The sequence below is a fragment of the Elgaria multicarinata genome, chromosome 1, assembly GCF_023053635.1.
Source record: "Elgaria multicarinata webbii isolate HBS135686 ecotype San Diego chromosome 1, rElgMul1.1.pri, whole genome shotgun sequence".
Taxonomy (NCBI): domain Eukaryota; kingdom Metazoa; phylum Chordata; class Lepidosauria; order Squamata; family Anguidae; genus Elgaria; species Elgaria multicarinata.
In genome coordinates, this window is record NC_086171.1 from 4,724,980 (window position 1) to 4,738,330 (window position 13,351).

The window sequence follows — 13,351 nt, forward strand, 5'->3', positions numbered from 1 at the left end:
CCTATACAATAGGAGAATGACTGAGGAATCTGCCAACCGTGCTGTGAACTTACTGACATTAGATTGGGCATTGCTCCCTGGGAAATCCCAGTGGGGGCATTGCCCCCCCATAGTTTACACCCCTATCACTACTGTTATAAACCATTCTAAAGCAGTAGTGTAGATCCTGTCCAGGAGGTGCAAAATCCCCAGAGCCACCAGAAGCTCATTACACCAGTGCTCTGAGGTCCACAGCTGTTTCTTGCCCCCAGAAATGGCTTCTTCTCTTCTTCCCTCCCCTACGCTTTTCCTTTTATGTCGTGTCTCTGAGAGCGCCTGCTGTGATTTTAAATTGCAAACTGCTTTGACGGCTTTGGCAGGAAGAATTGTCATCAAACAAAGAAAACATAATTATTCAAGGGGACTCGTTACAGCCCATAAAGCTGTAAATGTTAGGCCCAATGTAGCTGTACAGCATTTTTTTTAAAATGTAAGAAGCTGCTCTATACTGAGTTAGACCAGCATCTAGCTCAGTATGGTCTATACTGGCCAACTACAGCTCCCCAGAGTTTCAGGTAGAGATCTTTCTCTGCCCCACTCTGGAGGTGCCCATCCCAATTGCTGCCTCCAGGTTTTGCAGGGTGTTTGGGCAAGACATGGTCTCCCTCCCTCAGTTACTGTGTCACCACCATGGTCACCAACTAATATCACTCCTCAGCCTCTTTGTCATCACTGCTTGCTGAACAGATAAAGAGCCAGTGAGCAAGCAGGCAATACTCACGCTTCTTCTCACCATCACTTTTGCCTGGGTCACAGTGAGGGTCAGGTGAACAAATGTGGAGAAGAGGAGCAACTCATAAGAACATAAGAAGAGCCCTGCTGGATCAGACTGAAGGTCCATCTAGTCCAGCACTCTGTTCACACAGTGGCCAGGCAGCTGTCAACCAGGGACCCACAAGCAGGACACGGTGCAACAGCACCCTCCAGCCTATGTTCCCCAGCAACTGGTGCATATAGGTTTAGTGCCTTGGATACTGGAGATAGCACACAACCATCAGGATAGCCTTTGCCTCCAGGGATTTATCCAAACCCCTATTAAAGCCATCCAAATTGGTGGCCATCACTACATCTTGTGTTAGTGAATCCATAATTTAACTCTGCGCTGTGTGAAGAAGTCCTTCCTTTTATCTGTCCCGAATCTCCCACCAATCAGCTTCATGGGATGGCCCCACTGGGTTCTAGTATTATGAGGGAGCGAAAAAAATGTCTCCCTCTCCACATTCTCCACACCAGGCAATCCCAGGTGTTGTAACCTTCTCTCATAGGGGAGATGCTTTGGTGTGTGTGTGTGTTGTGAGAAGGTTCCTTCTGGGATACACATCTGTCTTTGTATTATCCAAACCTGAATAATACAAAATTCCGTATTATCCAAACTACCATATTGCCCGAAATGTGCACCGTGAGGTAGAAAGGCGCAAGAGGGATATAGTGTCACCATAATGGGATCGTATTGATACCTATTTATTTTATTTACAATGTTTATATAAAGCTCTCCCCATTCAAAATTTTGCAGCTAGATAAAATGAACTTGATATGACACCAGGGGTAGATTTGGCCCTGCGGTTTGGCCCTTACAGCCATCCCTAATTGCACCACTGGGAAGAGGAGGAGGCAGCCATTATTCACGTGATGGAATTTTATTTTGTTCTGCTGGAGGGAGGGGTAGGGGATGGAGGGGGGCGGCTGTGAAAGGGAGAGATGAATACAACCCATGAAAATAGATTCTTCTTTGAAGCTAAGTTAGGCCTTGCCGTGGTCAAATACTGGGGGTGGGAGACCACCCAGCAACCCCAAGGAGACCACTCGGAGCTTCTCGGAGGACGGGTGGCATCCAAACGCAACGACGGCCGGAGAGTGTACCTCAGAAAGCACGACTGGATGAGAACATCTGGTACCATTCAAGAGTGGTGCTCCCTGAGGGAACGCTCTCTGACTGGAAATGATGCTGACAGGGAAGAGGGAAAGGGACGCCCAGCCAACGGTTGCCGTGGTGCTGCATGGAGGCAATTACCGTGGGGGCACCCACCGCACGTAGGCCCCAATGCCTTTCCCCCCGCTCTGCCAAGTGACAGTTGCTCGGGTCGAGGATTGGAAAAACATCATAAAAATAGCGAAGCGCCTCCAAACCATAATTAATAACAAGCCTCCACGAGCGTGAAGTAAATCGGTAGGCAAATGATAGGCTGGAAAACAAGCCTTGGCATATTTCAAGGCCAATTGCAGCCCGTACCCTCCCACCTCCTGCTTTAAATTAAACGTTTTCCTTCCAAATTCCCAAGGTTTTTCTCTCTAACCGCCCCCCCCCCACCCCGCTGCATCCTGGGCACTTCTAAACAAACTAGGCCCATTTCACAAATGTGAACTTTTACTTGTCAGCATTACTCAGTTGTGGCTGAACAGTTAAGGCCGAACATAGTGCCGGTATGGTGCATTCTGAAAATGCCACGTTCCTGACACTTTCTAGACCAGTGCTACTGCCCAAGCAGAAGACGGTACAGAGTAGGGCTGTGCTCCGCTTCTCTTCGGAGCGTAGAAGCAATTGCGAGGCGGCCTGATTCGCCTCTGACAAAGGCGGAGACGAAGCGGGTGGGGGGGGCTGCGGATCGAGGCGAAGAGGATCGAGACCAAGCGGATCCTTCGCCTCGATCTGGAGCTCTGAAGAAAAGGTAAATGGGGGCTTACCTGGCGCTGCCGCAGTCCATGTGGCGATGGTGGCAGAGCCAAGTAAGGGGGCAGGGTCTTATCTGAGTCCGTCGTGTTCCAGCAGCGGCTTCACCTGAACCTGAGGACTCAAACCGGAAGACCAGGCCGTTGCGGTTTGAGTCCTCAGGCTCAGTTGAAGCTGCCGCTGGAACACAATGGACGCAGGTAAGGGGGGAGGAGGGAGGGGGGCCCTTACCAGCCGCCACTGCTGCAGAGCTCCAATTCAGATCCAGAGCTCTGCAGCAGAGTGGATCATAGGCGGATCGACGCAGGTGGAGCGGACCCGATCTGGAATTTGCGGATCGGGTGCGGATCAGATCGGGGGGGGGTCCGTGCACAGCCCTACTTAAGATTACTGTTTTGATTAGAACTAGTAGATTAAGCAGGTTAACTTGCATTTAAAGTAGCTAAGGCCTGTTAAACAAACCACGTGTCTGCTTGGCTTTATCACCTGCTCTACAGTTACTATCATATCTTTCAGCTTATTACCTACACGGTGAAACCTTTCCAGATTCTAGCATTTACCCCCTCATGTGAGGAAAAGGTTGTGTTAGCGGTAGCGTTTGGCTTGAGAAGGGTGTGCTAGGCAAGGCCTTCTGTATAAGGTCGGTGCCGTCACAGCATCTATTAATAAGGCAGAGCTAGGGATTGTTATGAGCTCGTGTGGCGCAGAGCGGTAAAGCAGCAGTTTCTGCAGCCAAAACTCTCCCCACGGCCTGAGTTCGATCCCAGCGGAAGCTGGTTTCAGGCAGCCGGCTCAGGTCGACTCAGCCTTCCATCCTTCCAAGGTTGGTAAAATGAGTACCCAGCTAGCTGGGGGAAAGGTAATAATGGCCGGGGAAGGCAACGGCAAACCACCCCACTATAAGGCCTGCCAAGAAAGTGTCAGCGAAAGCTGGCGTCCCTCCAAGAGTCAGCAATGACTCAGTGTTTGCACAAGAGGAGGGATTGTTATAATTACTGGGGACAAATGCCAGAAAATTAGGGCTGTGTCTGGTAAATAGGGCCATGCTGATGTGCAGAATATCCAGCCAAGCAGCCCGCCAACTTCTAATGCTCCCTTCCCTTTCTAGACTTTCTTGCCTAACAGGACCTCCCGGGGCAGATCTACACCAACCAGGATATAACATGTTGGAAACTGTATATGGAGTGTGTTCTGGGCCCCAACAATTGTCAATAGCGTTATAAACTGTTGTAGAGCAGTAGCGTAGATCCTGCCCTGGACCTAGGCCCTCTGTGAGGTTTTTCTGCCTCTTCTATATTCCTCTCGGCCCTCAGGGAGCGCATTCCCGTGCTAGGTTGGGGTTCAACGCAAAAGTAGGCGGCCCCAAAATATCAAAAAACAGCCTAGTATTTTTGTTTAACGCTCATGCTGTGAGTAAATAAGCCTAAGGATAGGCATTTCAGCATTTTAGAACGGAAAAACTGCACAAAAGCTGGGGAACCATCAAACGGTAGCCAGTTGGGAGAAGGAGGCCATGGTCGCCTGGGTAGGGTGATCATACGGAAAGGAGGACAGGGCTCCTGTATCTTTAACAGTCAGGAAACGGTTGCATAGCAGGTGTCGTTGGTATGCATGTAGCACCTGGTGAAATTCCCTCTTCATCACAAGAGTTCACGCTGCAGGAGCCCTGCCCTCTTTTGTATCTGGTCATGCTAGGCAGGGCTCCTGCAGCTTGAACTCTTGTGATGAAGAGGGAATTTCACCAGATGCTGCATGTAAATAAAAAATAAATAAATACTATGGAAGTGGAATCTGGAACAGGAGGGCAGATAAGGCTCCTGTATCTTTAACACTTGTACAGAAAAGGGAATTTCAGCAGGTGTCATTTATAGAATCATAGAATCAGAGAATAGCAGAATTGGAAGGGGCCTACAAGGCCATCGAGTCCAACCCCCTGCTCAATGCAGGAATCCACCCTAAAGCATCCCTGACAGATGGTTGTCCAGCTGCCTCTTGAAGGCCTCTAGTGTGGGAGAGCCCACAACCTCACCAGGCAACTGATTCCGTTGTCATACTGCTCTAACAGTCAGGAAGTTTTTCCTGATGTCCAGCTGGAATCTGACTTCCTTTAACTTGAGCCCGTTATTCTGTGTCCTGCACTCTGGAAGGATCGAGAAGAGATCCTGGCCCTCCTCTGTGTGACAACCTTTTAAGTATTTGAAGAGTGCTCTCATGTCTCCCCTCAATCTTCTCTTCTCCAGGCTAAACCTGCCCAGTTCTTTCAGTCTCTCTTCATAGGGCTTTGTTTCCAGACCCCTGATCATCCTGGTCGCCCTCCTCTGAACACGCTCCAGCTTGTCTGTGTCCACCTTTGTAGGCATGCAGCACCTGGTGAAATTCCCTCTTCATCAACACAGTTAAAGCTGCAGGAGCTACGCTAGAGTGACCAGATACAAAAGAGGGCAGGGCTCCTGCAGCTTTAACTATTGCGATGAAGAGGGATTTTCACCAGGTGTTGCCTGCATACAAGTGACACCTGCTGAAATTCCCTTTTTTATGCAACTATTAAAGATACAGGAGCCCTGTCCTCCTTTCCATATGGTCACCTTACACCTGGGGAACGAGGCAGGGCCAGATTGAGCCCATGCCTACATTTCAACACCCCTGTTCTCACTCATTTTTGATGTTTTGTTTTCATTCAGTTTGTAAAAAGTCAACCTTCCCCTTTGGCCTCCCTAGGCCTCATTCTTCTAGAACCTTCTTGCCTCAGTTGGGGTTTTCCAAAGATGATGATGATGATGATGATGATGATGATGATGATGATGATTAATAATAATAATAATAATTTATTTCTTACCCGCCTCTCCGATTGGATCGAGGCAGGGAACAACAGCAAGCATAAAATTCATGAAATACTGATTAAAAACATAGTATACACTGTTAAAAACATCCTAAAAGCATCCTAAAAGTATCCTAAAATTCTACTGGATAGGCCTGCCGGAAGAGATCCGTCTTGATAGCTTTCTTGAATGCTAAAAGACTGTCAATACTTGCCTATACTGTTGCCTCGTATCGCACCTCCCTGCGTTTGTCTCTCGGAGTTTGGTTGCGAGGACTCGGATGATTTTGAGGAAAAGAATGAAGTTTGCCTGGAAGGGAAGGAGAGAGAGAAGTACAACAACAATCATAATGGTGCTAGTCGATGAGAGATCTTGAAATCGCTCCTCAGCTTCAGTTTTAGAATAAAGGCTTTGCTGCTAATTATCCACCTCAGGATGCTGGGAAAAGGTTTCCTGACATAGGGTGACCCTATGGAAAGGAGGACAGGGCTACTGTATCTTTAACAGTTGTATTGAAAAGGGAATGGAGGACCTGGTGAAATCCCCTCTTCATCACAACAGTTAAAGCTGCCCTCTTTTAAATCTGGACACTCTAGTATAGCTCCTGCAGCTTTAACTGTGGTGGTGAAGAGGGAATTTCACCAGGTGCGACATGTTAAGTATATGAAAGAAATACTTGCTTAGTCATTAAAATTGTGTGTGTATGGCTATCTCAGGGTTAAACAGAGAAAGTCTATCTGTGGGCAATTACCTTGAGATAGAGGCTGTTCTGGGAACTTTGCTAAGATTCTAAGTTAGCTTCATCACAGCTGTATATAATGTAGATAAGAATTGTGTAGATCTGTATATAGTTTCTTACTTGTGTAAAATAGAACTGATCACTGCTTACTGATCACTGCTCTATGATCACTGCTCTCTGTGTATACCTCAGTGTGCTGATCTGAACTGATCTGAATTGGACTGCACAGAAGCTTGAAGGAAATAAACCAGCTCTGCTGTGTAAGACCTGCGTGATGTGTGTTTGTTTCTGAGCACAAACAGAGTTCCAGAGAGAGAAAAGTTCTAGCACAATAACCCAACAAAGGTTATGGGCCCAGTCCAGTCCAGGCAGCCTAGAGCCAGTCTAGCCTAGACCAGCCTACGCCAGCCTAACCCAGGCAGAAGAACCAGAACTTGGTGGGAACGGTGCAGTATCAGAATCAGAACCAGGAGTCTGCTAAAACAGAAAACTGTTGATGAAGGAAGACATCAAGCTAAAGCCAGTGCTGCAAAGTGAAGAAAAATCTCAGTCGGCTGACTCTGAAGAGGACTCTGAGCAGGAGGACGGTGAGATACCAATTCCTAAAGCAGAGGGAATGGCAGGAGCTAATATGTCTAGTTTGCATCAATTGTTAGAAAAGCTGAATGACTCTAACTATGCATTATGGTCTTACAAAATGCAAATGTATCTGATTCAGGCTGAACTGTGGTATGTAGTCACAGAGGATCCACCAGATAGAGCAGATCCACAGAATGCTAAATGGTTTAAGGACGATGCAAAAGCAATGGCAGTTATTGCATTAGCTGTAGAAGACTCTCAAATTTCCTTCATTCAGTTTTTGAATACATCAAAAGAGTGCTAGAATGCGCTACAAGCTGTATATCAAAGAGAAACAGCGGGCAGTAAAATAATTCTAACCCGGAAGCTGTATGGAATGAAGCTGAAACCAGGGGAGTCTATGTCAAACCATTTGAAAAGCATGAGAGAAATCTTCAATCAACTCAGGGCACGAGGGATGGAGTTTACAACTATACACCAAGTCTATGTGATTTTGTCAAGTCTTGATTCATCGTACGACGCAGTTGTCACCATGATGAAAAGTCAAGAAGAGAAAAATTTAACCCTCGAGTATGTAGCTAGAAAACTACTAGAAACCTATGAAAGAAGACAAGCTTCAAAACAACAGAGCCTTAAACATCCTGTGGCTGAATTTCAACAAAGCCATAAATCTTCTGATGTAGTAGCTGCATTAAAGGCAAAGAAATGCTTTAATTGTGGTTCCACAGAACATTTACGGCGGGATTGCAACAACAAGAAGAAAAAGCTTTTGACAGCAAAGTAGAGAGAAGAAAACAACATGAATGAAGCTGAATCAACAAAGAAGTGTCTTCTAGCAAGAGTCAAAGAGACAATGAATCCTTGGTTTTTAGACTCTGGGGCTTCAATAAGTATAGCAAAAGACAAACTTTCATTTATAACCTTAGAAACTTCTACTTCAGAGCAAAAGTGTGTTACCCTTGCAAATAGAACAAAATCCAGATTTGTAGTGTGAGTAATGTATATTTTGATTGTCTGAGAGTTGAACTACAAAGTGTTTTATATGTACCAGAATTAGAAACAAACCTTCTAAGTGTGTTTCAGTTAACAGAAATAGGGTATGAGGTTTGTTTTACTGAAGAAAATTGTACTATAAAACAGAGAAACAAGGTGTGTGTGCAAAGAATAATGAAAGAATCTTTGTATGTGATTAATACTTGTACAGAAAATGAAGTTGTAGCCAGCAAAGTCACAACAAAAACAATAGCCAATTGCAAACCACACCAAGAGTGCATCCATTTAACTCATAAAAGGTTTGGTCATGCTAACTATAAAACAATTTCTAAGATTCCAGAATTGTGTGAAGGGGTGAAAATCAAACCATGTTCTAACTATGTAGAATGTAATGTATGCAATGAAACCAAGTGTCATAAGTCAAACATTCCAAAACATAGTGAGAGAACAACAAAAAGAATTTTTGAATTAATTCATGCAGATCTTGCAAGTCCTTTTGAGACAAGTCAAAGAAGAAACAAATTTTTCTTGTCTATTGTTGATGATTACAGTAGATTTGGATTTGTGTATGTGTTAAAACAGAAGAGTGAAACTTTTAGAAAGTTCAAAGCCTTTGTTAAGTAGAATAAAAATAGATTTAAAGAACCTATAGCTAATCTAAGAACGGACCGGGGAGGTGAATTTCTTAGCAACCAATTAAAAAAATTCCTCAGTGATGAGGGTATACAACATGACCTTACTGCTCCATATTCACCATTTCAAAATAGAGTTGCAGAAAAGAAAAACAGAACCTTGCAGAACATGTTAAGAGCTCTATTGAAAGAGTCAGGATTGTCTAACCTGTTCTGGGCAGAAGCTTTGTCCACCTCAAATTATTTGTTAAACAGGCTTTACCACTCTGTACATGAAAAAACTCCATATGAAATGTTTTACAAAAGAAAACCTAGAGTGTCACATATAAGGGTTTTTGAGAGTAAATGTTTTGCTCATATTCAAAAAGAAAACAGACCAAGAAAGCTAGCTCAAAGAGGTTTGGAATGTAAACTGTTGGGATATGATACACAAACAAAAAGCTATCGTTTGTGGTCTCCATATCACAAAAGTGTAATTGTGAGCAAAGATGTAGTTTTTCATGAACAAATGCAAGAAACAAAACAGTATGTAAGTTTGCCTGTAGAACAGAAAGCTGTAGAAACAGAAGAAATTCCTGAACAATCTCAGCAAGAGAGAGAGGGAGAAGAAACTGTAAAAGAAGAAACTGTGCCTGTAACTATGCCAAAGCGACCAGAAAGGGAACGCAAAGCTCCAATTCGTTATTCAGATGAATACCAAAACAAACAGGTTTCTCATAGAGCTTTACTAATAGCCTATGAACCTACTTCATTTGAAAAAATTCAAGAAATAGAACCTACAGAAGCGCAGGGCTGGCATGAAGCAATGTCAGAAAAAATCAGAGCAATAAAAAAAAATGAAACGTGAGAGCTAGTACCTTTACCTGAAAGTCATAAAGCCATTACCTGTAAATGGGTATTCAAAATAAAACAAAATGAGAAAAGACAAGTAGAACGTTCAATAATAAAACACAAAGAGATGTTTTAAAGCTGGGTCTCAGATTATAACACAATTTAAACAACATGCGCAAGAGGAGGACTGTTAAGTATATGAAAGAAATACTTGCTTAGTCATTAAAATTGTGTGTGTATGGCTATCTCAGGGTTAAACAGAGAAAGTCTATCTGTGGGCAATTACCTTGAGATAGAGGCTGTTCTGGGAACCTTGCCAAGATTCTAAGTTAGCCTCATCACAGCTGTATATAATGTAGATAAGAATTGTGTAGATCTGTATATAGTTTCTCACTTGTGTAAAATAGAACTGATCACTGCTTACTGATCACTGCTCTATGATCACTGCTCTCTGTGTATACCTCAGTGTGCTGATCTGAACTGATCTGAATTGGACTGCACAGAAGCTTGAAGGAAATAAACCAGCTCTGCTGTGTAAGACCTGCGTGATGTGTGTTTGTTTCTGAGCACAAACAGAGTTCCAGAGAGAGAAAAGTTCTAGCACAATAACCCAACAAATAACCCTCTTTTAAATCTGGACACTCTAGTATAGCTCCTGCAGCTTTAACTGTGGTGGTGAAGAGGGAATTTCACCAGGTGCGACATGCATACAAATGACACCTGCTGAAATTCCCTTTGCTGTGCAATTGTTAAAGACATAGGAGCCCTGTCCTCCTTTTCAGAAGGTCACCCTACCTGGCAGCTCCTGACGACAGGTTGGAAAGCAAAGGAGAAAGGGACAGTCTTTTATAGATGATGATGATGATGATGATGATGATGATGATAAGAACATCAGGAGAGACCTGAGGCTGGATCAGACCAAGGGTCCATTGAGTCCAGCACTCTGTTCACAGAGTGGCCAGGCAGCCATCGACCAGGGATGAAAAAGCAGGACATGGTGCAACAGCACTCTCCCACCCATGTTCCCCAGCAACTGGTGCACACAGACTTATTGCCTCGAATACTGGAGATAGCACACAACCATCAGGGCTAGTAGCCATGATGATGAAAACAAGGTTCATGAAGCCCGGTTTCTTTGCCTTTCAGAGTCCCCTGCCCTCTTTTGTGACTCTTAGGCCTTAGCTAGACCTAAGGTTTATCCCGGAATTGTCCCGGGGTCATCCCTGTTCATGTAAATGACACACAGAGGATCCTGGGAGGAGGCAGGGACGACCCTGGGATGATCCCGGGATAAACCCTAGGTCTAGCTAAGGCCTTTGTTCCTGTTTACCTGCTCCCAGTAGGAAATTAGTACTTTCATTATCAATAGATGGATTGAAAGTATGAACCAAAGTAATCTACAAGTAATTGTCTAGAGGGAAACAGTTCTGAGGAACACCCACACAGGAAGAGAAATAGAAACCTGGTAGGGTGTCCTTGTATTGAGTATTGAGCATTCCTGCACTGAGCGGGGGGTTGGACTCGATGGCCTTATAGACCCCTTCCCACTCTACTGTTCTATGATTCTATGTTAAAAGGAGGACTGGGCTCCTGTACCTTTAAGAGTTGCATAGGAAAGGGAATTTCAGCAGGTGTCATTGGTATGCAGGCAGCACCTGGTGAAATTCCCTCTCCATCACAACAGTTGAAGCTGCAGGAGCCCTGCCCTCCTTCGTGTCTGGTAACTCTGGACAGGGCTCCAGTAATATGAGGAAGAACGATATCTCTCTACGTCAAGAGAGAAGCAAAATCCTTCAAAGTTTTAGAGGACCCAGTTAAGCACTTCTTGGCACGGCCACTTCCCCCGTCTCCCTGTAAAAACCCTGCTGCTGGAACTGTTAAATGAGATGTGGATTCAGGGTCAGGATGAGAATCTTGCACCTATATCTGCCTGCCTGAGATCTGGGAACTGTCCTCTGCGTCCCACCCATGCGAGACTTACATTATGGTGGGACAGGGCTTTCTCGGTTGTGGCACCCAGACTGTGGAATGCCCTCCCCTTGGAGGCCCGACTGGCGCTGACACTGGTTTCATTTTGGCGCCAAGTTAAAACATGTAAACAGCCCAGCGAGCCCTGGCTATGGGAGCGGTATATAAGTGTAATAAATAAATAAATAAATAAATAAATAAATAAATAAATAAGGCTAAATTCTTCATGGTTGCACATAGTTTAAATTTGTTTTAATTGTTTCTATTGCTTTTTTTTTTTAAAAAAAAATCTACTGGTTTTAATTTGTTAATGATTTAATACCTTTTTAGAAGTGTATATTATTTATTGTACATTATTTATTTAGTCATTCAAATAAATAATATACAATAGTCAGTGTAGTCAGTGTATATTATATGTATATTATATGCATATATACATATTATATGTATATTAGGGGGAATCTACACTACTGCTTTAAAGCGCTTTAAAGCACTTTATAACAGTTTTGACAACTGTTGGGGCCCAGGACACACTGCATATACAGTTTTCAAAACATTTTCAAAGTGCTTTAAAGCGCTTTAAAAGCAGTAGTGTAGATCCCCCCTTGGTCAGTGTATATTATTTATTTAGTCATTCAAGAGGCAGCTGGACAACCATCTGTCAGGGATGCTTTAGGGTGGATTCCTGCATTGAGCAGGGGGTTTGACTCGATGGCCTTGTAGGCCCCTTCCAACTCTACGATTCTATGATTCTAAGCCAGATTCCAGCTGGACATCAGGAAAAACTTCCTGACTGTTAGAGCAGTACGACAATGGAATCAGTTACCTAGGGAGGTTGTGGGCTCTCCCACACTGAAGGCCTTCAAGAAGCAGCTGGACAGCCATCTGTCAGGGATGCTTTAGGGTGGATTCCTACATTGAGCAGGGAGTTGGACTAGATGGTCTTGTAGGCCCCTTCCAACTGTGCTATTCTATGATTCCATGATTCTATGATTGTCTCTATTGTTCTGATTTTATCTGTATGCTGCCTGGAAATCCCAGCGATATAAGGCGGGATAAAAACGTTTTAATAAAATAGATAAATAAATAGGTGGAATTTAGCTTAATTCTTCGTTGGCATAGATTAGGCGTCACTCTGCCCATTCCCTTGCTGGTAGCTTGGAGGTGGGGATTCCTTCCCCCTCCGCTAGAGATTTGAAGGCCTGGATAAAAACGGAAAAGTTCAGAAAAAAAACCTTTCCCCCCCTCCCCCCGTTTTTTCCCAAAGCCTTTTTTGGTTTTTCCCCGAAAAATTGAAAAAAATGAAGAAAAAACGGATTACGGGATGTTTTATTTAAGCATGAAGAATAAAATGTTTAAGACAAGGTGTTCAGATATTTACTTCTCCAAGTGATTTCTAAAAACTGTACAGTATCAGATTATTACAATGTCTGTGCACCGAGGACAATCAGGTCCTAGGTTGCAAACTGAGACTACAACTCTCAAATGCAAGAGCAAGATGTATTTCTGCCTCTAGGGGGCAGTACTGCCATTGAAGCAGAGACTGAAACTAATAGTGATGGTTAGAGGTCAGAAAATGAGTCTGATTAAATTTCATGAATATTCATTGAATCTTGGTCCCCCCCACTTTTTCTCAGTTCTTTTTACGGGAATGGGGGCTTTATGTCTGGAGGACTAGCGGAGACATAAATAATTTTCTTTGTTACTAATGTTGGTGGTTTCTTCTTCTTGTTGTTTTTTAAGATTGCTTTTTGCCTGCTCCTCATAAACTGGCAGAACCAAAGAGGTTCCTTACAGTTCAGGTGTTCCTAACAGTTCAGGAGCTTGTAGCTCCATTTGTTACCAATATAGATATATAAAAAGTAAATTAAATTTGTAATAACTGTTTGAATACACTGTACTTTTTATATACCAAATGTAATAATTTTATGCCAAACCAACTTGGACATAATCACATTTTATGTTCCTAAAGTAACAAAGTGAATTCCAATTTGTAAAAAGTGCTAATATTGCATTTATTTCAAATTTTCCGAAAATTTCCGTTTCCCCCCTGAAAAAAACTGGAAAAAAACCATCCCCCCCA

General features: G+C 43.7%; 1 protein-coding gene across 1 annotated transcript in view; it reads right to left on the reverse strand.

The window, feature by feature from the left end:
* Window positions 1-13,351, reverse strand: part of PTH1R (parathyroid hormone 1 receptor) — a 194,164-nt gene that overhangs the window by 12,166 nt on the left and 168,647 nt on the right. The window contains exon 10 of the mRNA XM_063122683.1: window positions 5,737-5,835. Within this exon, the coding sequence (XP_062978753.1) occupies window positions 5,737-5,835 (99 nt within the window). The remainder of the gene's footprint in view (window positions 1-5,736; window positions 5,836-13,351) is intronic.